The sequence below is a fragment of the Vicia villosa genome, linkage group LG5, assembly GCF_029867415.1.
Source record: "Vicia villosa cultivar HV-30 ecotype Madison, WI linkage group LG5, Vvil1.0, whole genome shotgun sequence".
Lineage (NCBI taxonomy): Eukaryota > Viridiplantae > Streptophyta > Magnoliopsida > Fabales > Fabaceae > Vicia > Vicia villosa.
The window spans coordinates 168700443-168726797 of NC_081184.1; the positions used below are offsets into that span (position 1 = coordinate 168700443).

Genomic DNA, 26355 nt, shown 5'->3' on the forward strand with positions numbered 1-26355 from the left:
CCTCGACACAAGTCTCGCTGCACATTCTCAACCAGCAAGATGAACACCGACCACCCTTGTGGACATCCCCTTGCTGGCCAACACCTATCCGACCACCGCGACTCTGATCGGCGACATCAACTGGACGAATCTCTTGCTGCACGAATAGAATCAGTGTATCGCCAGACTAGAGAAGGGACACCGGTCGTGCACTCCCCTACGGAGACACCGCCGATCCTGGTCTTACTCATGCTCACCCCGGCGAGAAGAGGCACGACCCCTAACACCTCTTCGGAGAACTCGCCGGTCCAAATCCCGCTCACTTCTCAACGGGATGAGGCACAGTCCCCAACTCCCCCGTGAAGGCATGAACGCTAGGAATCCCAAAGTTTGTCTCCATGACCTCAAGTTCGGGGCCCTCGACTAGAAAGGAAGACATCGACGACCACCAAGAAGCGAGAACGTACTCCCCCTTGTAGGGAGCGACGCTCTCCCGCCCCTAAGAAGACCAAGGTTGTCGAAGACACTGACAAATGGAGGAAACAATTGAATGACAGAAGCTGTCGTCGTTACTCATCGCCGTCCAAGTCCCCCGTTCAAAGCGACGAATATCACCCTCGTTGTCCATTGTCTCGCACAATCCTAAGGGTTCCCCTTCCCGGCGGGTTGGAAAAACCACCAACTATCAATGCCTACGATGGCACGACGGACCCTGACGTCCACATCGAGGACATTGAAGCTGCTCTCGATTACCACAATGTTGGGGGCGCCATCAGGTGCAGTGTCTTTCTAACAACACTAAAGAAGGGCGCCATGGGCTGCTACAAGAAACTTGCTCTAGAGTCCATAAACTCTTGGGCACAACTCAACGAGCAGTTTACGAGGCATTTTACCACTTCCAGACGACACCCCAAGTCGGAGGCAACACTGGAGGCAATCATGCAGGGAGCTGACGAACCCCTGCGCAAATACATAAGCATGAGGTTATCATCATGACAACCTTAGTTTTATATTAAGTAGATAGAAATGTGATTCAATTCAAAATTTCGTCCTTTAGTATATTTAGCAATTGGTAGGTTATACGAAAGTTCCATTCTAAATTTCTAGATTTCTTTAGTCAAATAGGAATTATTCAATTTATTCTCTGTGACACAATAATAACATGAATTTGAAGTTCTAAATAAAGTTGTTTTGATAAGATGATGGTGTTACGGACTCGCTCCGTTCCTTTTTTAGTGTCGTTTTAGCATAAAGTTATTCAACTAAGATAATGGATTGTTATAATTATTTTTTCTATTATATCCTCATTTATTTTCCCTTTTTAAATAAATTCAATTATCACTCTATTTTTTTCAATGACTAATTAAAGGAGTTATTGAGAAAGTAAGAGTATAATTGACAAAATATAACATAAAATTATACAAACGACACTTAAATAAAAACAAAAAAAATTCTTGACACTTGAAAAGGAACGGAGGGAGTATTAATTTTTAAATCTTAGTAATCCAAAAATCATTCTTAGCATCAAAAGAAAATGATCCAAGATGTTAACTATTCGACATGATTTTGTAAGCACGCAGAAAAACTTTACAATGTAAAAACATATAATTGATCTCTAACACTATTTGTGTAAGGATTTTGTTATCCTAGAGTGATGATATGAAGAAAAAAAAAACATAAATTAGAAGATTTGATAAAATATTGAGAGACTAATCTAATTATCAATCTTCATTGTCAGGAGGAGTATACACCTCAGGCACTAGGTTCTTTGCAATAGATTCAAAATGTTCTAGATCATTGAGCCACAAAGTTTCTGGTGTTGTATACTCTAAAATTTCAATTTTCTCTTTCATTCTTTTCCATTCATCTTTCATATTCTTCAAACTGTCATCATCATCATCAAACAAGGTGCCAATAGGCATGGATTTAACAAAATTGTATACATCTTCATGATTATGTTCTTCTTGATAAGTATGTTCTCCCTGCTCTTTCTTTTCTGATAACTTTTTCTTGAATATAGAGAGCAATTCATTTTTCTTCATAAAAATTGTCAATGGAGAGTTTTTCTTCATATTCAACAATTCTATAAACACAATTTTATAGTAGAGACTCTTTATATCACGCTCAAGTTTGGCTACCTTATCTCTCTGCATTGACAAAAATTTCAACTCAATTCATATTAATTACTAAGCAATCCGAAGTTAATAAGTGTTCTATTTAAACTTTACCTCTTAAACTCACCTTTTTTTTCTCATAAAAAGACAATTGGTTTTCTGAAAACTCTCTGAGAACTGCATAATAATAAAATAACACAATTAAATTTATATATTGCATAAAATAAGTTACATGCAAAGCAAGGAGAAAGAAGGTTACTACTTACTTGCTTCAGCAGAATCGTAATTTTTTAGTTTCATATTTTCATCCAGAAGATTCAAGTTATTGGTTGAAATGGAACTTCGAAGATGAAATTTTTTCATTAAATCTTCAATATCGCCATTTACTAGTGACTTCTTATCGTCTTTGGGAAACAAGTGAACTTTGAAGTATGCAATTTTCCCAGTTTTTTCTTTTATTTCTTCAAAAGACTGCGTTGAAGAAAATATTTTTATAAAATCATTAAAACACTATGGTGTATATCTTGTGAGTAAATATTTATTTAGATCATTTACCTTGATGCGAGGTGTTTTTCCAAGAGATCCCTTAGTTAGAGATGTAAGAAAATTCTTGTAATCTTTTGTAGACCACTGAGTAAAAGGAATATCTTTTATTAGAAAGTCATTTGAACCTGTTATAATCACTTTGCCACTCACCGAGAAAGATGTCTTTTTAGTATTGTTACTATTATTTTCAGTATTGTTACTATCATCCTTTATAATGACTCCATTAAATCCTTTGTACCATGGAGTCATTTCTGAAATTGTTCTATCCTTCAGCCAACTTTTAATATTTTCAATAATTTTCCTTGGATGATACTTTGGAACATATGAAGACCAACCTACACTCAATGCTACACATCCATTGACGAGAATCATGGGTATTATGGGTCTGTAGCTGTAGCACATAAACACACAATTTGAGTAAGTTATGGTATTTCCACTTTGAATTATAATCATTGATACTAATGTAAAGAGAGAGAAAATACCAATATGGTTCAACCGATTCTCCGTCTTCATTTAAGTAATCAAGAAACATATCATCATCTTTAAGGAAGATGTATCTAGTAATACTATTAAGTTGAGTGCGTGTGTATCTATAAGCTGCATGATCTTTACCTCGCTGAAAAGAAAAATTTAAAATTAGTACTAAGACTAGATATGATGATTATCAAATAAGATTGAATATTTTATAAAATAAAACAACAAAAGGTTAATCTTCAATCGAAAGAGATCAATCTCACCAATTTAGAACTACCAAAATGACCCAATGGTAAGAGAAGATTTATGTTATTACTATTCACATAATCTTGTGCCATTTTAATAATTACGTTGGCAATAGAAACTTCATTATGTCGGTAGGAGGTGCGCTCAGATACATAACCAATTAAATTGCCAATATATATTGGTTTTACTAGCTTCATTTCTTCACGTTGTAACAACGAAAAAAGAATCTTTCTCTGAACTTTGTTAAGGCCATCAACTAATGATGGAATCTTCCTTTGAATATTATCTATTGAATACAATATTAATTCTGAATGGATGAATTCTGCATAACTTGGAGTTTTCGTTTTTAGGTATCTCTCAGGATTCTCAGGCTAAAACAAAACAAAAGAGAATGAATTAATTTCTTTAAATTTATAAATGAAGTTCGTAAAGAATATTATCTCATTAATAAACATCACACCTTAAAACTTCTGATCCATTCTTTTCTACCAGATGTATTAGGATCAAATGGTATATCAATAGCATGATCATCTTCATTTTTCCAAATAAAATATTTTTTATAATCTTCAATGTTTTGAAAGTACTCCAATGCTTCCTCGGGAGTGTTTGTACTCAACCCCTACAAAAGAAAAAAAAACATTAAAAGGAGGATTTATTTATGTAAATCTAAATAAAAGAAAAACATTAAAAAGCAGGATTCACTTATGTAAATCTAAATTTTTCATTGGAGTAACAAACCTTATAGTAACTTATCTCCCAACTAGATGGATCTTTGCACGTTTTTTTCCATGATTCATATTCTTGATGAAAGTAAAATGATTGTTTTGTTCCAGATTTAGAAATCTGCATAAAAAATATTTTTTTTTCATAGACACAATTAACCAGAGCTACAAAATAAAACATTTAAATCACTCATATTTAATAAATAAATAAAAACAACAATGATCCTTCCGGATCCTTTTTATTCTATTCCTCGCATATTTTATTATCTTTTATGGAAATACTTATATATATTTTTAGTTTGGATCCTATTTAGTGATATAATATATGTACTCATAAATTTCAATAACTAATATATGTACTAAAATTTCATATCACTGATTCTATTTAAGTGTTGCATTTAAGAATAAAAAATTATAATAAAATGATTAATATTGCAAAATTGAAACATGAGAAAATAAAATTCATAAATCAAAATAATAATAATAATAATAATAATAATAATAATAATAATAATAAGATTTATTAGACTATTTAATGTAAAATTAACCTTGATTATTGGCGTTGGAGCATGAGACAAAAAGTTTTTACATTTGAGTAGCGAAGGCCATAGCATATATATCAAATTTATTATAAGTCCTTTAAAATGTGAACCATCGTAATCCTGTACACAAATAATTATTAAAGACACGGTAACTTTAATTGGGTAAGAAATAAAAAATAACAAATGTAGTTGTGAAAAAAAAGTCTATTACCGGATCACTAATTATCATCACTTGACCGTATCTCAAAGAACCATAGCCAAATTTATAATTATTGTCCTCTTTTTTTCTTAGTCCTAAAATAGTAACGAAACTTTGAATTTCTTCATTGTTTATCATGTCATTTAGCTTAAACCACCTTCCACGCACGTTTGGAATCTTTCCTTTTAGTGGAAATACGCCATAGATGTCTTCACTATTGATTATTGAAGACAATCCACTCATCTACAAAAAAAATAAAAAATAAAAAAAGACAGACTCTAAGTAAAAATAGTAATATTTACAACATATAATGAAATAAAATAGTGATAAACAATATGAATAAAAAGTATAATATTTATAACATATATTAAAATAACAATAAATAATAGACAAAAACTTACAACAAATTCTTTAGCAGAATCTCCCTCCGTCAATATTAGGGTGCACAAATGAGATTTATCTGTTCCAGCAAACTTTGCATCTTCAAGTTTCTCTATAGAACTTAGAGGTTTGTATTCATTATTGAAAAATATCATATATTCTTGTTTATTGGCTGGAGTTAGCTCATTAACCACTCTATTCTTGATCTTGATAATAGTATCATTAGTTTTCACCTTCAATTTGGAAATAGACCTTTTGCTTAAAGTTTTAACAAAAATCTCCTGCTCCATGTCACAGGTTTGTCTAAGTTGCTATTATTGTATTTTCTAACATGTTTATAAAACTTTAGGTAACTCAATTTATAGAGGGAAGAAAAAATCTGGCCATCAATGTAAAATATTTTTTAGATACGATGTATATAAATATTTAAAAATCTTAATATATATGTAATAGTTAATAGAGAAAAATAAAATATTTAAAGTATTAAATGACTTAAAATATTTAAGATACAAAAAAAAAAATAAGATGCTTTTATTATTTGACAAAATTTGATTAGATACATACCCAAAGATTTGATTAGATACTGTACATGTACATGATATGATTAATAATAAAAATTTAACACTAACTAAATAAAATATTTTATTTGGCAACACATACACTAAAGAAAAATATATATACTTGGTGACACATAGACTTAAAAAAAAAAATACATAGATTCTTATAAATTTTATTTTCAAGTAATCGAAATTGTTTCTCTTTGTCTATCCTCACATATCCAACCTTGCTCATCACTGTCTCGAATGTGGAAGGAAATAGTCGATTTTCTTTTTCTGAAACTTATTTTAGCTGACTAAGTTGCAATCTTTATTTTTCTGAAACTTATTTTAGCTGACAGAATTGGCGAGCCAGAGACAGAACATCAGGACATTAGTATTCTGAAATGAGATGGACATTATATGACACTTGAGGTGGATCATTCAAGTTTATCACATTGTTATGTATTTCATATTGGTTGATTTCCACTATGACATGTTAGGTATTTTCCTTATTAAGCGACTTATGTGATTTCATTATTTTTCTTCTCTTACCTTGAAAGGTGATGCTTGTCATCGACTAATAGCTTTGGTCTGACGCATGTAGAATATTTTGACGAAGTTGTGGAAGGTAAGGTATGAAAACTCTGTTTTTATAGTAAAGTAGGCCGTTTGAAAACCTATACCATTTGTTTTCACTGTTATTTTGTGCCACATATGTTTGATCAAGATCTGACCAACATTGTCTTTTGCATAAAACTCGCGGAAAGTTGTCAAGAGATCTGGAATGGAAGAGGACAAGGCTAAAAGCATAGGGCTATTAGAGCCAAACTTCCTACTCAAGGCGTCAGCCACCGAATTGGATTTGATAGAACTCTCAAAATTAAAACCTTGCAATTTGGATGTCCATTTCTGTTGTTCTAGTGTCTGGATCTCTGAAGCAGCAAATTTCTAAGACTCTTTTGATTAGTGTAAATATGGAACTTTTGACCATTAAGATTTTGACGCCATTTTTTTACAACTTCGGTGATAGCAAACATTTCACAAACGTAAATTGAAGCGACTTGCATTCTTAGACACATCTTTTTATTGAAGAAGGCAATAGGATGACCATTCTGAGACAAAACTGTATCAATAGCAACTCCAGAAGCATCTGTTTCAATAGTAAAAATCATTGTAAAATCCGGTAAAACCAGGACCGGCATTTTGGTCATTTTTTTAACTATCTAAAGGCAAACTCAGCCTCTGTACTCCATGTGAATTTAGTGGAATTCAATAAATTGGTGAGAATATATAGCAACGAGAGTGACGTAATTACGCACCAAAGCGTCTATAAAATCTGATGAGGCCCAAAAATCCGCGCAGTGTCGTGAGAGAACGAGGTGTAGTCCAGTCCAAAATGGCTTTCACTTTATTTGGATCTGGTGCAACCCCACCTAAAAAAAAGATTTGAAGATAAAGTGTTCCGTAGATGTACATACGGAACATTCTGTTATATTTTCAAATCAACTACACTTCACTCCTAAACTTCAATTTTTTTAACAAAAATAGAACATCAAATTATAGTAAATCAAAGTAATTGGAAAACCTCATTTCCACTATTTTGATTTACTATAATTTGATGTTCTATTTTTGTTATAAAAATTGAGTTTTGGAGTGAAATGTAATTGATTTAAAATTATAACACAATATTTCGTAGGTACATCTACGGAACACTCTATTTTGATTTCACTATGTTTTAACGCTTCCATAGATGCATCAATGAAAAAAAAACTATTTTTAAAAAAAAAAGAACTTCCGAAAGTACATCTATGAAAGCAGTGTGCATAAATGAAATTTCAACAGGTGGTGGTTAAGAGACTGAGAAATCCTCTTTTATTTTCTACTTTTATATAAAAAAAAAAAGGAAGAAATAATGATTTGAATTCAAAAAAGTGAAAAGTAAATTTGAAAAAATTAAAAAAAAAAAAATTTTACTCCAAATTATTAATTTAGATTAAACTAATAAAAGGATATAGGATATTTTTGTAATTTCCAAAAAAATAATTTTTCATTGTAGGTTGTTGCCTCTTGGTTAGTTAGCCGGTCATTAGCTATCTCAAATCTCAATAGAATCAATGATCTCTATAAAATATGAGCTCACACAACAAGAGCTTATATTGTTATTTTAAAAAGTTTCGTAAACTTTTCCTAAACCTTAACACTTTAAACTTTTCATGCTACATAAATAATAGATGCGAGAATAAAATTACACCATGCACCCTACAATTAAATTTAAGAAATTTTAGTCAAAACAATAAAAGTCAGAAAGTTATAACATCATCATCATATGCGACGTATAATGGTTACGAGGAAATGCATGCTATAAAAGGTATAGACATAGTAGTACTAGTATTTGTTTATTGATAAAAACTTGGTTGACTTTTTTTTATTGATAAAAACTTAGCTGACTTTTGTAAAATGTCAAACATTGTCTGTCATTTTATACAATCGTTTTGGAAACGGGTTATTCAATTGTTTTTCAATCGAAATTGGGTTGTATACGTCTTACGAAATGCGCAAGCCGGTGCAATGCGACATTAAGATGTCCAAAAATTATGTCAACCTACTTTGTACACCTACATCCTCTTATGGTCTCTCCACGAATCCAAACATATATGACAATGTGTTACCAACAAAATGTCAAGAGAATTGACAGTATTAAATTAAAAAAAGAATTTGATTTATAAAGTCACTTATTCGAGAGTCAAGCCCAATTAAATTTGAAAAAAAAGGTCCTATTACCTGTTTGAAGATTAGTCTCATATTGGACATTGTACAATTTTTTTTCTTCCCATAAAACATCTCGTTAGTTTATGTTTGAGAAACTATGTATAATTTGATAGTTTAAGTCGAATCTAAATCCAAACGTGAAAGAATCTACTCTAATTTCTAACTCGTCCAACAAGGTATGGCTAAATTAGGCCAACTAACATATCAAATCTACCAGGCCAGCCCATAACCGACATAGAGGGGTTATTTAGCATGGAGCATGAGTAAGTCAGATGGTTTAAATGGGCTAAGTCGAGTAGGTCGGCACAAGTTTAACATGTCTTTTAACTAATACCTTTTAACTAGCAAAAGCATGCAAGACTTGTAAATAGTTATAAATGGTATATCACAAACAGATAAGAATATGACTTAATTCTCATTAACTGTCTTTACGTAGACAGAGAGACAAAGATCTTAACGATAAATAAATTGGCCATTATGGACTAAAGGCATACAAAATCCTATATAAACTGAAAATCATTACCATCACAGGAGGAGGATAGATATTTTTCTATACGATATATATTCACATTTGCGACTTTGACTGACTTATAATGGGTAGAATTATCAATCAGTGTATTTAATCTATAGAGACATAAATGGTACAATATAAGCCATGGAAATATGTTGGGATGAATAAAGGAGAGAAAAGATCCTAAATGTATTAGAATAACAATCCACACTTAATAAGGTAATTTATTTTAAAGAAGCAATCCAAACAAAATCACATATTACTTTAATCTCTTGATCAGATACAACTTTTTACCTCAATTAATTTAAATGAATTAATAAACACTCTTAATACATTGGTTTTTAAAGCCCTGAATATCATGTGTAATATGGCAAACTCTCTCCTTACTTTCGGGGTCAAGTGTAACTAATGGTGAATGACTCAATTTTAACGCTAGTTACTTAAATTTCTTATTGTCATGTCATAACAGTCTACAATGCAAACACCATAGCCGAAGGATTTACTGGTGGAGGTAATTCTATATCTTCTCAGAGGAAGTATGCAAAGCAGGTATTTGCGGCAAATGTAATATCTTCCACTTTACCCAGAAGGAAAATAGGGGTCAACATCATCTTCTTCGAGGAGGACGCCCTCAGACTCAACCCTCATGATGATGATCCTCTGGTCATCACCGTGCAACAAGGGAACTAGAACCTAAATTGAGTCCTAATAAACCCTGACAGCACTACTAACATCGTGTTTTGGGACATCTTTTAGAAACAATAAGTCAACCCGAATGACATAAAAACGTTTAGTGGTTCTTTGACGGGGTTATCAGGCGAACAAATACAAATAATGGGCCACATAACCCTGGAAACCACATATGGATAGAGAGTATGACGCCTGGGCGATTGACATCAACTACCTCATTGTGGATGTTGTATTACCATATAACATCATTCTTTGGCGGTCGGTTATCAACGCCTTGGGAGTAGTTGTATCCATTATGTACCTGACCTTGAAATATTCGCTCCCCAATGGGCGAGTTGGTACAATCTGAGGGGATCAATAAGCGACTCATGTTTGCTACCTGAGTAGCCTAGTGACAGCCAGGGAAGATTTCGCCCTTATTGATGTTCCCCCTTTTAAATTTCCAAATACTGACTTCGAGTGTTGGGACCCCGATTAAGAGTGAAAGCGGGAAATTTATACCCTTATATTTCCAATGATAATAAATTAGTGTGTGGTATTTGTCACTTGGCAAAACATTTTTTTAACTTATCCTATTAATTTATCACATGCAACCACTGAATTGGAATTATTGCATTTTTATATTTGAGGGTCAATTTTCACCCCATATGTTCATGGCCACAAGTATTTCTTAACTATACTTGACGAATTTAGTAGATTCTCATGGGTCATACTTATAAAAAGCCAAATTCTAAGTTTCCTTACATGTCCACAACTTTGTCCATATGATTGAAAATAAACACTGTTGTGAAATCGATGCCAAGAACAAAATATAATAGGTTTCTTTTCTTGGCAAGAAACCCACAAGGGTAGGAAAGAGGGAAGCAAGAAGAAAACAATATTGAAATTGGTTATAAAATGATATTCTTTACTTTCCCTTTGAAACAAGATTACAAGTGTTACAGAATAATAATAACCTCTCTCACCCTAATTAGGATTTGCGATGTGCAATATGAGAGACTACTATGCTATTTATAAGAAAACTAACACACTAAATTAATGGGATTTTACACACAGACTCATTACACAAGCTTACTTAGGGAATAAAATACCTTAAACAATTGGGCTTAACAAACGAGCCCAATGCTAACAATCTTAGGATTTTGACTATTACGTACTTGAGCATATTTCGACTACAACATTGCAGGCCTTCGACTACAACATGTGAACAGACTTCGACAACATGCTAAGATTCTGTCAAATTGTCGAACCAAGAAGCTACCCTTAGACCATACTATAGTTTGATCCATTTCTCTTCCAAAAATACCACTCCTAATAATAATCGGGAGATCTATTCAAGCAATACCACTTCAAACATGCCAACATAAAGTAGTGAAAATGACTTTGTCAATGAGCCACGCAAATTAGATCATCATCCACTCCTAACACATCACCTACAAACATACATTTAATAATTAAAACACAAATCCTTCCTATATTGATATGCCACAAATTACTTTATCTTCATGTGCTAATTATATTGACTTGTTTATCTTACATACATATAATGATATTGAACTAAAATTATTTGTTGAGGCTAACATGTTTGAATTTTGGAGACAATAAATGCTAGTTGAATTTGCAACTCTTGATAGAATAGGCACTTGGAACATTATGGACTATTTTCCAAACATCAAATCAATAGGCTATAGATGGATTTTTTAAAATCAACTTTCTTTTTGATGGCTCAATGGAAATTTTTAAGGCATAATTAGTAGCCAAAGGTTACAACCAAATTGAACGATTTGACTACTTTGACACATATTCACTAGTGGCCAAACTAACAATTGTAAGACTTGTCATTTCTCTTACTTATACAAATAATTGGTTTATATATCAATTGGTTATAATAAATTTTCTCCTACATGGTGAATTTCAAGAAGATGTGTACATGGTCTTCCCACCTGGCATAAACCCTTCAAAACCAAATCAAGTGTGCAAAAATATTTATATGGTTTTAAGTAGACTATAAAGAAGTGGTATGAGAAGCTCACATCCACCCTTCTCGATCATGGTTGTGTCCAAGCCAATGATGATCATTCATTATTCATCAAGAAAGAAACCATGTCATTTAATCTATTATTGGTATATGTAGATGGCATAATAGTTGTATGAAACTCTTTAGTAGAATTCGAAAAAATCAAAAACTTTTGACAGCTTAAATACTTATTGGCTTGGAAGTAGCTCACTCCAAACAAGGAATCTCTCTTTTTCACGAAAGTAATACTTAGATCCCTTATCGAATACATAATTCACTGGTTCCAAACCAGTTAACAAACCTGCAAATCCTTCCATAAATATGTTTCATGATGATAGTCCTCTACACAATGATATCTCTTCTTATAAAGGTTGATTGGTTGCCTTCTATAATCAACCACTATCATACCAGACATTACATTCGCCACTCATTATTTAAGCTAATTTCTCACTAAACCAACCATAGTTCATTTCAATGCAAGTGCAAGAATCCTTCAATATATGAAACAATTACATGCTTAAGGTTTCTTATTCCCATGTGATTCATCTCGTCACCTTATTGATTTCTCATATGCATATTCAACATGATCTATACAGAGAAAAAGATTAATCTTAGGCCAATTCTTCTTCTTAGGAAAATTATTGATACTATGATGCATGGAGAAACAATTAGGTGCCTGTAGATCTTCATTAGAAACTAAGTATCGAGCCATGACTACAATAACATATGAGCTGCAAAGGTACACATATCTCCTTGAAGTCATCAAGATTCCATCAACAAAACTACAAGTCATCTATTGTGATAACCTCTGTTTCATCCATATTGCATTTGATCCCATGTTTCATGAATGTACCAATTATATTTTGAAACTGCTTGCCATCTTGTTCGGTTGAAGCTTCAAACTGGTTTACTTAAATTGATGCTTGTATCTACCAAATATCAAATTGTTAATTTCTATAGTAAACCACTTTTTCTTCAACCATTCAATATTCTTTTCTCTAAGTTGGAGATGATCAACATTTATCCTCCAAATTGTTAGGGAATAGCACATAATGAGATAGTTATAAGTTAGTTATTTAAAAGCTAACTTGTTACACAAGTTTTTCACTTTTAGATAGTTAGTTAGCCATACTTTCCATTAATTGGCATTTGCTTTGCTATTATTTATAAGTTATATGGAGGCTTTGATTATATGTTTACACCTCTAGGATGTAGAGTATGGACCTTTATTCATCTTTAAATATCTATTGCAATCATCTTTTACAATCAATGAAGTTGTGTTGCTTTGTTCATATTAATAAAGTTACATATGTTACTAAAATGGAGAGTGCATGGTGGTTTTCAACATTCCCAACCATTTCCCCACCTTGAGATTTATATATCATTAACCTGCATCCGCACTCGACTAAAGTTGTGCTTTTACATCAAAGGTAAACGATTTTGGGTGGAGTCATACAAATTCAGATTTTACTATACCACTCAATATGAAGTGATTTTCACATGGACAAATCTTCCGCAAAGGTCTTCACAAATCTAGAGAGTCATACGACGCTTTCATAATTTGCGAGGAGTAAGCCACTTTAAAATTTGTAGGGATGAAACCCCTACGAAAACAATCTTGTTAACTCACACATTTTTCAGTTGAATTAAAAACTCATCAATATACTACATTGGTTTTTGCAATGAACACACTCCTATAAAACAACAATATTTAAAAAAAAATTATTTTTTAAATTATTGTAAAAACTTAAAGGTTCGCATAATCGGTAACTTTAATTTCCCATTCAACATTTACACCACACGAAATGAAAAAATTCCAAAAAAAATAAAATAAAATCTTACACCCAACATTTGCAAGGAATGTACCCTTATTAGCATACATTATTCTAGCCACTAATAGAGTGCCATGTGTACAACTATATTAAATACTAATAGAGTGCCATCTGTATAGATAGTTTATGTATTCTTGTACATACATGCTTGTATATATAGCATCTTGTAAAGCAATGTAACAATATGAAAAATACAGTTACTTCCATAAAAGATTTGCAACACATTTTTACTTTCATTTGAGTTTTTCTTCTTCTCCATGCACAATCTTGTTGAATATTTTACCATTAACATGGTATCAGATCTTAAAAAGCTCTAGTAGTCATTGTTTTTATTCTTCGATTGCTTTATCCTTGATTTCATCTAAAAAATTTGTTTCTTTTTTCGTTTCGCAATCATCTGTATCTTCTTGCTTGTGTTCTTCCATTAATGGCATACCAGAGCTTCACTGACTTTTCTAGGAATTTGACAAGTTCATACTATCTGCATCCGAATGAGAATCCATCTCTTGTTCTTGTTTCACTGTTGCTTGATGATAAGAACTACCACACTTGGGCTATATCAATGCACATCGCTTTGATTTCCAATAACAACGAAAAGTTCATTGACGAAACTCTCACGAAGCCTCTGATCTCTGATCCTCTATATGCTCATTGGATTCATTGCAACACCATGATTTCGTATTGGATTCATCGTTCGATATCAAAATCCATTTCTAAATTTGTGCTTTGGATTGATAGTTCAACTTGTGAATCGGGCGAGACCACAATTTTACAGATTCTAGGAAATTTAGGTGTTTTTAGGGGAGATAGGCGGTGACAACCATTGTTGGACTGCCTTCATCCTACTCTTGGATGCCCAAGAGTCGCGGTGTTTTAACAGGGTTTAATAACCACTAACCACTCATAATCGTCGCATTTATTAGCGGTTTGTAACAAATCTGACCATTAACACTTTGTATCGGAACCCACAATTTATCTGCTCATAACGACTCTGTAGTGGACTACCCTTCAAGAACCCGACCCCTAGAAGCCGAGACGAGCCTAGAAGTTGTCACCCGATCTTATAAAAATCTCTAGATGTTCACCGATATACTTATTAATTATCCACCAGATAGCTTCTTGTCAATTTAACCATTCTTATAATTATTACATATTTTTTATACCTTTTCATTTTTAATAAATATTACATTATTTTCTTAAGGAAAGTTACAAAATAATAAACACTCATTTTTTTACAACTTAGACATATCTTTAATCACATTAAAATTTAACGATTAAATCAAGTTAATTTAACTAATATTCTATCTGTCTCACAATAGGTGTTCTCTTTCTTATTTTTATTTGTCTCAAATTAATTAATTTATTTTTCCACTAACTTACCCTTATTTATTGTATTTTAATTCATTTAAGTACTCTACTACTTATTATTAATAAGATTATTTTAGGAAATAAGACTTATTTTATTATTGAAATCCACGGAATTAATTATTTTTAAAAGGTGTGAAAATTTTTAGAGGATAACTATTGAATCAAATAGATTGTATTAACTATATAATCTATTTGATTAAATTAATCATAATTTTATTAATCATTAACCAGATCCCACAAAAAAAAATTCGATGTACATTAAATGTATTCTTAGCACAAATTACAAAACACTATTAAACTTTAAACATTACACCATCAGCAATAGCATGGGTGTTAATCTTCATCAACCGTCAAGTCTGAGTAACAATATCAGTCAACAACGGTTTCTGGCCGTACATCACTCCATCATCTTTATGCTTTCCATTCTCCACACAATCAACAGAAGTAAGCATGTGGGCCCTCACAGCCTCAAATTCCCAATCGGTGACCCCAATCACATACAACATCAACCCCGCACAACAAACTTGGGCCGCAAGTAGGCCCAACCAAAGCCCACGAAACCCAACATCCAACCAAAACGCTAACACAACCGCCACCGGCATCCCCACCATGTAAAATGCACCAAGATTCACATTAGCCGCCACACACGGCCGCGCTGTTCCCCTAATGACACCGCATCCCACCGTCTGAGGACAGTTACCAAGCTCACATAGTCCAAGAATCGGAAGTGCCAGTGATGTCAACTTTAGAATATTTTCATCTGAAGTAAAAATTCTTCCCCAGCTAAACCTCATGGTCGTGGCAAAAACCGTTGCTGAGAAACCTATTATCACAGCGACGAAAATTGCTACGATGGATGATAGTTTCGCTCGAGAAGGACGGTTAGCTCCAAGCTCGTTTCCGACACGCGCGGAAACTGCAAATCCAAGAGAAGATGGAAATACGTAAATGAACGAAGTTGTTTGAATGAGAATCCCCATGGATGCGACGGTTACAGTGGGGTCCACTAGCAAACCACACAAAACGATCATTACTTCATACCACCACCATTCTAAACAAACGGAAACGCAGCTTGGAGCCGCGAAATGAAGCAACGGCTTCCACCCGGTGAGAATCTCTCGGCTCGGGGCTATCCATGTGGCGCGGTGTAAGCCGGTTAACCGAATGTAAACGACGAGGAAGAGTAAGATGAAGAGGTTTGAAGTTGCGGAAGCGGCTGGGACTCCGGCGAAGCCGAAGTGTAGGAAGAGGAAGTAACTGAGAGGGATATGGAGGAGAGTTCCGGCGAGTGAAGCTATAGTGACAGGGTGAGTGATTCCCTGTGCGCGAAGGTAGATACGTATAGGGTGGATGAATGAGTTTGTGATGAGATCAGGGAGAGAGAAGATGAGATAGGTTTGAGCCATGGTTGTGATGTTTGGTTGTTGGTGTAACGAAACGAGGATTTGCGACATGTTGAGCCAGAGAAGTGAAACGGGTAAGGAACATAGTACGAGGAAGAGGATACAACGTTGGAGAGTTATGGAAAGGAGTTTAGGGTTGTTTGCTCCGAAGGCTTGTGAACAGAGAGGCTCCATGCCGAGGGAGAGACCGGAGAGGACGGAGTAGCCGGTGATGTTGGCGAAGGCGATGGCGAGTGAACCGGCGGCGAGTTCGAGTTGTCCTAGGTAACCGAGGAACATCATGGATATCATGGAACGGGAGTAGAAAATGAGAGCTGTTAGGGCGATTGGGAAAGCTAAGGTCATAAGAGATTTTGTTTCTTCCATGATGATGGTTGAAAAGGAACATGTTTTTTCTTTGGTAGGTAAAAGATGATGGAGTTGCTCTGTTTTTGTTTCCATAATTACTGTGTGTCTTGTCAGAGGAAGACAAGGGGGTGAAATGAATGATAAGGGGGGTACGTACTAGTGAGTTTAGATGAAGGACTGTGGAAGTGGCAAACTACTGCATAGGTACTTTCTCTTTATTTATATGAGAGAGAGTGAAGATGGAGAAGGAGAGTTGGTGTATATATAGAGTGAAAAATATTATATTGTGAATAAAAAATTATTTTCTTTAAATGAAGATATCAAGACTCTATTTGTTTAAAAATAAAGAAATAAAAAGTACATTTTAAACCTATTTTACTATTTAAAAATTATGCTAATTGTTTATGAATAAATCTTACATAAATATTTTTTATTAAAATTCAAAATAAAAATAATACGATATAGAAGACAATGAATATCAAAGTTGAAGTACCTCACCCACTACCCATTTCTTCTTTTAAATGCATCTTTCATTTATAATTTAAATTTTAATATTTCGCATTGTAAAAGTCTAATTATCTCCGCAATGAACCGTATATTTATTATGAAATATTTTTTTTTTAAATTAATTGATATAGTAAACAAATGCGTATGTATTTTTGTGAAAAATATATTCTTTTATTTTAACTTTGGATATGCATCATAATTGATAATATTTGATGATCATTTTACTTTTTCTCTGTCTCAATAACTCATTTAAAAGATTTCTCATCTTTTTATTATATACTTAATATAAGCATATATATTAAAAAATAAAATATCACATGAAATATTCTTGGTCAATTTATTCTTTCAGATTAGTTAAATAGAAAATTAATTCCTAAAAGTAAGAAAATGTCATTGAATTTAGTCATCAATCAAAATATCTATAAAGAAACATCAATCAAATTTTTTAAGTTAACAATTAAAAAAATCAATAAAACATATGCATTAACTTATATAACTTTTAGCTATATAAAACATACCGATAATTTTCACCAAAAAAAAAACATACCGATAATTATTTCCATTTTAAAGGATTTGACTTCCAAATTTAACAGTTTTAAAAACCTGGTCAAAGAATTGACCAATGAGACATTTTAAACATGGTTTAATTGTTTCAATCATAATTAAAAAAATAAGTAAATTAATAAATACAGTGGTCATTTTATAATTAATAGAAATATTTTAATTTATAAAATTCAATTTATAAAACTTACAACCTGTAAAGATTCACCTCTAGAAATCGCGACAAAGGTTTGTGATCTCTAACTAAAACTTGTTTAAACTTACTAAAATGATTTTTGGTTTTGTACTCTCAGTAGGCAAATGGATTCACATAAAAGCCAACTTCAAAAGCCGATTTCGTGTAGAAGGGAGAAGAATGAGGAAGCGACTGTGAGGCTTCTCATTCACAAATACTGACCTGCATTTCTTCGGAAATGCATATCCGAAAACACTTTAAAAAAAACTGTTTTCAGAAATGTATCTTCGAAATAACTCATTTTTTGGTGTTTTGGAAATGTATTTCCGAAATATAGAGATATTTTGGGATTTTCGCCGCAGATGACCAAGAAGGTAGGGGTCTATAAAAAAATTCTCATTTTATAATACTATTTTTTTTACGATTAATATTTGGATTGGATTCTATGCATGTTACCTGTTGTACCATTAGTATTTTTATTTGTTTTGAGGTTCTTGATTCTAAATAAAAAAATTTAGGTATTTAAAATTTTTAATAAAGTGAAACTAACCGATAAATTTTGTCAATCTTAGTTCATGACAATTGAATTTTGACAATTAATAATCCAAACACTAAAAAAACAATTAAATATTTGTTTCTTTTATCAAAATTGGATGAAAAAGGATCAATTGGGTGTATGCCTTTTATGAGAATCTAAATAATAATCATTTTGCTGGTGCGATTTCGTGTAGTATTGGGAACGGGGCTGAAATTCCCTTTTGGTATGCGAGTTAGACGGGTACGTAGTCGCTCATGGAAGCTTTCCTTGAGCTGTTTCAATTTGTGGAAAATCACTTGGTTGCTGTCAAGAATGCATGTTCTTTCATAGATGGCATTTGGAGATGGGATGTTGCGGCTCTGGTATGTGCAAGCAGCGCTGCTCATGTTGTTCAGACGTAGGATTTCCTGATGCAAGAGCTGCTAGCGGTTCTGCAGCAGCAGTGTTTAAGGGAAAACGACGAGGACAGCTTCGCGTGGAGGCCAACAACGTGTGGAGTGTTCTCGGTCAAATCTTGATACGACCGTTTCAAAGACAAGCTCTCGGGGCCGCCTCTTAATCATGTTACGGTAATGGCTTTATCTCATCTTTGGAAGATAAAAGCTCCTTCTAAAATTCTATTTTTTGGTTGGCGGTTTATCCTAAATAAAATAGCCACTAAAGATCAGTTGATTAAAAGGGGAACATTGGTAGAGGGTAATGATTCTATTTGTGGTTTCTGTTTAACGGAGGAAGAATCGTTATCGCATTTGTTTAGGAGTTGTGAGGTAACTATGTGTATTTGGCGGAGAGTGTTTGTGTGGTTAGGAGCTTACACGAATTTGTCTTTAGAGGAGTTTGTGAATTTCTTTCATAATTGTGTCAAATTGAAATGCTTGACCAAGAGGACTATTGGGGCGGTGATTTGGCTAGCTACGATTTGGAGTTTATGGCTCAAACGTAATGCGGTGATATTAAAAAAATGAGTCTTTTAGTTTCACCGAATGTATGTCGGAGATAGTGTTTACCTCTTAGAGTTGGCTTTGTTCTTTTTACAAGCGGTGGATCCTTGTAATTTTTATAGTTGGAATATTCTACCGTTCTCTTGTTTTGAGATGTAGGAGCTTTCTATTTGTTTCAATGGGAGGAGTATCTCTTATACTCCCTTATAATTCCATTGCTTATTAAAAAAAACTGTATAGCTTGCATGTTGGAATGTTTGTCATCTCCTCAAGAATCTATTTAATTTGTAGGTAGTTACTTCGCATATATTTTTGCTTACTCACAATCTTTAAGGAACTTTAGGATTAGGCGCTTTAAAAACTTGAATTTGAATAAATCGTCTTTATTTTCTTTTTTATAAACTAAAATCGGATGAAAAGGGATCAATTGGACGTATGTCCCTCTGAGCCCCAATCTTTTAGATACAAGTCGTATAGCTTGCGTGTTCAAGTGCTTGTCATCTCTTTAAGAAATATTAATTAATATTGTTTTGAGTCTGTTACCTTAATCAGACTAAAAAGGATTAGTTTAATGTATATCCCTTTGATCACGGGCATTTAGACACAAGCCATATAGCTTGCTCGTTTGAATGTTTGTCTTCCTTTCAGGTGTCATGGCTCGACTTGTCTAAGATATTTTCTATACAAAAATGGATTAAAAATGATCAGTTGGATGTATATTCCTCTGACCCGAGCATTGGATTACAAGTCGTTTAGCTTACTAGTTCGAATACTTGTCTTCCTTCTAAAAGCAAATACAACCAATCAAACTTTCTTTCCGTCATAGCACGAATAAATCCTTTTTTCTTTCAACCGACAAACAATCTTTTTTTGCCATAGTGCGAGCAAATCTTTTTTTATTATTGACCAATGAATTTTTTTTACTTCCATAACACGATTAAATTTTGTATATAAAATCAACCAACCCGCAAGATTTTTCTAGCCCGAAACTATGTAGCTTTGAATTCCCCATCGCACATGGGCATACATAGGAACAAGATTCGCATCTTGTCAATCACCCTAATTAAAAACCCAGTTTTTCCTCTTGTAAATATGTCCTAATAATTAGGATAAATCAAACATTTTAAGGTTAACACTATCATTTGCAAAGCTAATTAAAGGTAGTAGTTATTTTAATAGATGTTGGGGGTGCTAATACATTTCTCCATGCATAATTGACTCCCGAACCTGAATTTGGTTACGATGACCATATTTTAGTTCTTTTAGGGTTTTATCAACATTTCCCCCTTTAAAAATAAACTTCGTTGGCGACTTCATTGTCATTCGAGCATTTTCTCGTTCGGGTTTTTTCCTGCCGTGACACTTAACAATCACAAATCTCCAACGATGAGACTTATATCCATGCCAACAATGCAACAAGAATGAGTTAATCCATGAGCTCTCTGTAATTCTAATTCAAGTCATATAGTAATGTGCTTCGAATTACACCTCTAGAATCTTAATTTTTACAAAATTTAAAGTATTTTTGAAATTCTAACATTGTCATGACTTGAACTATTCTGATACATATTTCTTGATTCAAAAATTCAATAAATTTGCTCAAAACATATTACTTAAACTATAACCAACACTTTGATTTATGCATACGAAAAAACTGATTTAAAAATCAACTCTGATATGCGCAATTAGTAAGGAGACTCAATAATGATATAAACAAAACCAAAAGAAAAAGACAAGCAATCAAAAAATTAAACCCATGAAGCAAAGACATTGCAGTTTCAAGCTGGTTGAGGACCAAAAAATTATGCCTGTGAAAGGGACTAAAAATGTGAAAGTTACATTCTTTATGCAGATGACATCATGCTCTTCTACAAAGGTAATTCTAAAGCAATTAAGTAAGTTATGATGCTCCTTAAAATATATGTATTTTGCTCATGTAAATCTTGCAATGCTTCAAAATCTTCCATTTTCGTTGGAGCTATGACTATAAACAAACAATTGAATTTGGCCCATGTCCCTTGTTTGGGCATTGGAACTTTTCCTTTTCATTATCTAGGTGTCCCTATTTTGATAGGGTTTAAGCATTGGCTCAAATCCCGCATTGGTTGGAGATAGAGCCTTGAAAGAGATCATATAGAGTAGTACCCCTCATCTTACAAGTCAAATTTTGTCGGGATGAGCTAGGCCAAACTCTAATATGGTATAAAAGCCACCATAGATTAGTGTGAAAAAGATTAATTTCACTAGTAGATCGATGTTGATGACATTCTACTAACTGGTACTGCTTCTACATTAATTCATGACCTAATTACCAAGTTACATGAAAATTTATCCTTGAAGAAGCTTGGCGTCCTGAAATATTTCCTAGATATAGAAATTCATAATCAATCAAATGCCTCAATGCTACTTATGCAATCAAAGTATATCAAGGACTTACTTTGCAAATTCAACATGTCAGGTGCAAATGGAGTGACCACTCACATGTTCAATCACTGCAAGTTAAGAAAACATGGTACATATATGCTACTTGATCCGGCCTTGTACAGATAAACAGTAGGAGCTCTACAATATATGATCCTCACACAACCAAATGTTACCTTTTGTGTAAACAAAACATGTTAATTCATGTCTACCCCACTTGAGTCGTATTGGAGTTTGGTTAAATGCATACTGAGGTATTTAAGTGGGACTATTACGCATTGGTTGTTGCTATCACCTGATAATCCACTGCATCAAATATCATTGCGATCATAGTGATTATGATTGGGAAAGAAATCGGGACGATAGAAGATCAACATTCAGTTCATGTGTATATTTTAGCCCTAACCTTCATGGAGTTCGAAGGAGCAATCAATTGTAGCACGTTCAAGTATAGAAGCTGAATATCACGCCCTAGCACACACAATTTTGGAACTCTTGTAACTTGAACTATTCTCTCAGAACTTCAAGATCAACTATCTCACTCTCACTTTGCTTTGTGATAATCTCAATACGGTTTAGTTGTCTCACAATCCTATTTTACATACATGTACCAAGCATATAGAACTTGACACTTATTTTGTTTGAAAGAGTATAGTAACATGAAAGTTGCACACATTCATTTAGTGACGTCTCCTCTTTATTGAATAATATATATAAAATGGGGTTTGCATTATATATGATTTTTACTTTGCAAGTGAAATTAGTTCTTATAGATTTTGTATTAAAAATTTAAGGTTATTAATACTATTTCACCGGTCATATGAGCGACTTCTATTTTATCTTATAAAATTTAGAATTTTTTTGAATCCAACTCAACCAGGGGCGGATCCAGACAATATATATTGGTGTGGCTAAATATAAACGAAAGTACGAACTAAATCACATTAAAAATGAATAATAATATTTAATGCAATACATTACAATGAAAATCGTCTATCATTCATTTCTTGAAAATGAGCTAAAATAACATCATTGTTAATTGTTCCAAGAACATCTTTTTCTACAAAAGTTACAAGACGATCATTTAACCACTGATCACTCATTTTGTTACATAATTGACTCTTCACAAACTTCATAGCTGAAAAAACATGTTCCACACTTGCAGTTGCTACCGGCAAGACTAAAGCCAATTTCAGAAGCTTATAAACCATATCAAATGTGTTGCACTTATTTGTTTCCACAAATTTTGCACAAAGATCTGAAAGTCCTTTTAAATTTGCAAATTTTGGATCACATCGAACATTTCTAACATAATTTTGAAGTTGATGTCGCATCACCACTTCCGGCACATCCACAAAATCATTTGGATAAAGTTCAACCATCCTTAATAACTTTTTCACATCAAAAGCTGTAAATGACGATGAAGGACTCAAACATGAAACACATTCTAAAAGTTCAGTATTCTCTTCATCAAACCTAGCATTGAGCTCGTGAAACTGCAAATCTAAAACATTAAACAAACAATCATGCTTATAATGATGCAAATTAGAAACACTAGAAGTTGTAGCATGTCGCCTAGGTTTCTTCCCTTGCACATATGATGCATCCATGTCAGGCACATCAATGTCAAGCTTATTGCAAATTTCCATAACCTTAGATATAAGCTCTTCCCATCCATCATTCCTCATTTCTTGTAATTCTTGTTTGGTAGCATTGACAAGTGACAAAGCATTCAAAAGATCTTGATCACGCTTTTGTAACGCTACACTCAAATCATTTGTAAATCCTAAAATCTCAACCATCATATATAACATGAAGATAAAATCAAATGATTGAAGCACATCTAACAAAAGCATAGTTTCACCATATTTTTCAAATGACGTATCATTTCCAACTTCTTCAAGTACCCCAATAATGGCACCATACAAAGTCATCAAACTAGTGAGAGTCCTAAAGTGGGAACCCCAACGAGTGTCACCCGCTCTAGCAATAGATGATTCTTGGTTTAACCCACTACCACTTTCTATTTGGCCCTCTTCAATCAATTTAGCAAACTGAGCTACTTGTTTGTCCCGAAGTAATTCTTGTCTCTTATTAGAAGATCGAATGAAATTAACAAGCATATTGACCTTACCGAAAAACCCACTAACATCTTTGTGAGTCTTAGCACATGCAACAAGTGCCAATTGAAGTTGATGGGCGAAACAATGCACATAATAAGCAGATGGATTCTCATTTTGGATTAAAGTTCTCAAACCACCAAACTTACCTCTCATATTGCTAGCTCCGTCATACCCTTGCCCCCTAATGCTAGATATACTCAAGCCATTAATAGACAACAACTTCTCAAGTGCCTCCTTAAGTGACTTAGCACTTGTTTCTTTAACACTTACAATGCCAAGAAACCTTTCTTTTACCAAACCTTCATTATTAACATAGCGAATAAAAACAGCCATTTGTTCTTTACCAGTAACATCACCAGATTCATCAATCAAAACACAAAACACATCATCCGCAATATCACATATAATTTGTTGAGTTATTTCACATGCACAAGCAGCGGCAAGATCCTTTTGAATCTTAGGGGAAGTCATAAGGTTATTTCCCGGAGCACAATTAATTACACTAGCTATCTCCGAGTTGATTTCCTTTAAAGTATCCACCAACTCAAGAAATGGCCCCTTAAATAAAGAGTTAAGAGACTCATCACTCCCTCTAAATGGCATGCCACACCTCAAAAGAAACTTAGTAGCTACAAGGGATGTGTTTACACGAACACGATATTCGGCATTCATTTGCTTAGTTTGATTAACAAAACCGTCTCCCACAAAGTGATCCCCCCCATACTTAGAAACATTTTTAAACAAAAAACATGGCAAACAAAACACTAGGTCCTTAGATTCACTATAATCAATCCAATCATACAAATCAAACCAATTTTTGCAAAATCGACGCTTTTGTTTACCTTGAATAGACCAAGGGTAAACGAAATTGTGAGGAGGTTGATGACGACCTATTTTTAAATAAGCTTTCCTTACCTCATTTTGGATGTCGGGATGATAGCTTGAAATTGGAGGCCTAATTCCCGGATCCATTTCCAACAATTCATAATTAACAACTTTGATACTTTCCGATGCTTCTACATTAGTCGAAGAAGTAGCTTTGTCTCTAGAGAGTACCGGAAAAAATTTCTTCATCCTATAAAGAGAACAATAAAACCAAATGATTAGAAAGAAAATAATTCATGAGAAATTAAGAAAGTTGGTATTTTTAATAAATTGGGGGTTTAGGGTTCAACTCAAAAAGGAGAAAAGAATGAGAGAAATTTGAAATACCCACTTTACCTTTGATTTTCAATCACACACAAATAAATGCAACCAAGTCAAGTGAACAAATTGGAGAAGAAAATAATGAAATTTTGGATTAAAAAATATGAGAATAAGAGACAAATATGAGAGATGGTGGGGTTTGAGAAGAAGAGAAAAAGAAGTTATGGTGTGAGAGAGAGAAAGAAAGAAAATATAGATATTAAGAGAGAGAAAAGTGAATTGCTGTATTATAGTATTTTTTAATTTACAAATTAACTTAATTTTAGTTTAACTAAATATTATATATACTATATAAAAAAAAAAGTAAAAAAACTGGTGTGGCTAAAGCCACACCCTGCCTCATAATGGTTCCGCCCCTGAACTCAACAAACACCCATAACTGGCATGCTGATTAAGTATATATTTTTGTTTTTCATTTTTTTTATTGCCATCTAAACTGATGTGATTGTCCGTATGTTATTTTATTTTTATTTGTTATTATTTTAAATTTACAAAATTACTATTACTAAAATAATAAACACAAATATAATTGGCCTAAACATGGTTCAATCCAAAAACCTTTAGAAGGGTTAAGGTAGAGCTGTTAAATAGGCTACCCGACTCTAAACGGGACGGTTCTGGCGGACCTTGACTTAATAGGGTTAGGCCAAAAAAATTTATTGTAATATGATTTAGAGAATTAACCCGAAACCAGTTTTAGATTGGCTTCGGGCTACCCGACCCTAAACATACTTTTTTATTTAAAAAAATTAAAATAAAATCCCATAATATTGATCATAAATAAAATTAATAATTATATTATTTTTAACATAATACATTTTAAAGTACAATATAATCTTTTATAAATACCATAATGTGTTTTAAATACAATACATGACTAAATTGTATTAAATGATACCCGAATATTTAACATAAGAGAAAAACTAATAGAATGCGGTAAAAAGTATTGATTATATTAATGTAATATTTAAAAGGGAAAGACGGAATAGAAATAAATTTTAGTGAGGTGGGAAAAATCAATTTTTTAGTAAGACAATATAAATATTAATATATTTCTTTTTAATTATAGCTATGCGGGTCTAACGTGTGTCGACGATGCATATGGACCAGCCGTAATGCGTAGTGGACTTTTCAGGGCTAGATTTTTTAAAAAAAAAAACCTAAAAAAGATGGCTCTATTTTAAGACCCAAGTCTTGTGATTT

At 33.1% G+C, this 26355-nt stretch overlaps 3 protein-coding genes across 3 annotated transcripts; all 3 read right to left on the reverse strand.

Annotated features, from left to right (window-relative positions):
- Positions 1 to 1700: 1700 nt before the first annotated feature.
- Positions 1701 to 5493, reverse strand: LOC131605983 (DNA topoisomerase 2-like). Its single transcript, XM_058878272.1, has 7 exons — positions 5224 to 5493; positions 4835 to 5065; positions 4098 to 4202; positions 3377 to 3730; positions 3122 to 3255; positions 2649 to 3030; positions 1701 to 2126 (listed from the first exon to the last, which is right to left on the reverse strand). The coding sequence occupies exons 1-7, from the start codon at positions 5491 to 5493 to the stop codon at positions 1701 to 1703; spliced, it is 1902 nt and encodes a 633-aa protein (XP_058734255.1).
- A 9786-nt stretch (positions 5494 to 15279) lies between these two features.
- On the reverse strand, positions 15280 to 16773 carry LOC131605984 (protein DETOXIFICATION 51-like). Its single transcript, XM_058878273.1, has one exon. It carries the CDS (start codon positions 16771 to 16773, stop codon positions 15280 to 15282), a length of 1494 nt encoding a protein of 497 aa, XP_058734256.1.
- A 6027-nt stretch (positions 16774 to 22800) lies between these two features.
- Positions 22801 to 25020, reverse strand: LOC131608170 (uncharacterized). The gene has a single exon (XM_058880096.1). It carries the CDS (start codon positions 25018 to 25020, stop codon positions 22801 to 22803), a length of 2220 nt encoding a protein of 739 aa, XP_058736079.1.
- Between the last annotated feature and the right edge of the window lie 1335 nt (positions 25021 to 26355).

Excerpts from the sequence above, each read along its gene's own strand:
- LOC131605984 (XM_058878273.1), bottom strand. The coding sequence starts at position 16,773 with ATGGAAACAAAAACAGAGCAACTCCATCATCTTTTACCTACCAAAGAA.
- LOC131605983 (XM_058878272.1), bottom strand. The coding sequence starts at position 5,493 with ATGGAGCAGGAGATTTTTGTTAAAACTTTAAGCAAAAGGTCTATTTCC. Across the intron at positions 3,256-3,376 it reads ATTTTGGTAGTTCTAAATTG|CGAGGTAAAGATCATGCAGC; the intron begins GTGAGATTGATC and ends TTTTCTTTTCAG. Across the intron at positions 3,031-3,121 it reads GAATCGGTTGAACCATATTG|CTACAGACCCATAATACCCA; the intron begins GTATTTTCTCTC and ends TATGTGCTACAG.
- LOC131608170 (XM_058880096.1), bottom strand. The coding sequence starts at position 25,020 with ATGAAGAAATTTTTTCCGGTACTCTCTAGAGACAAAGCTACTTCTTCG.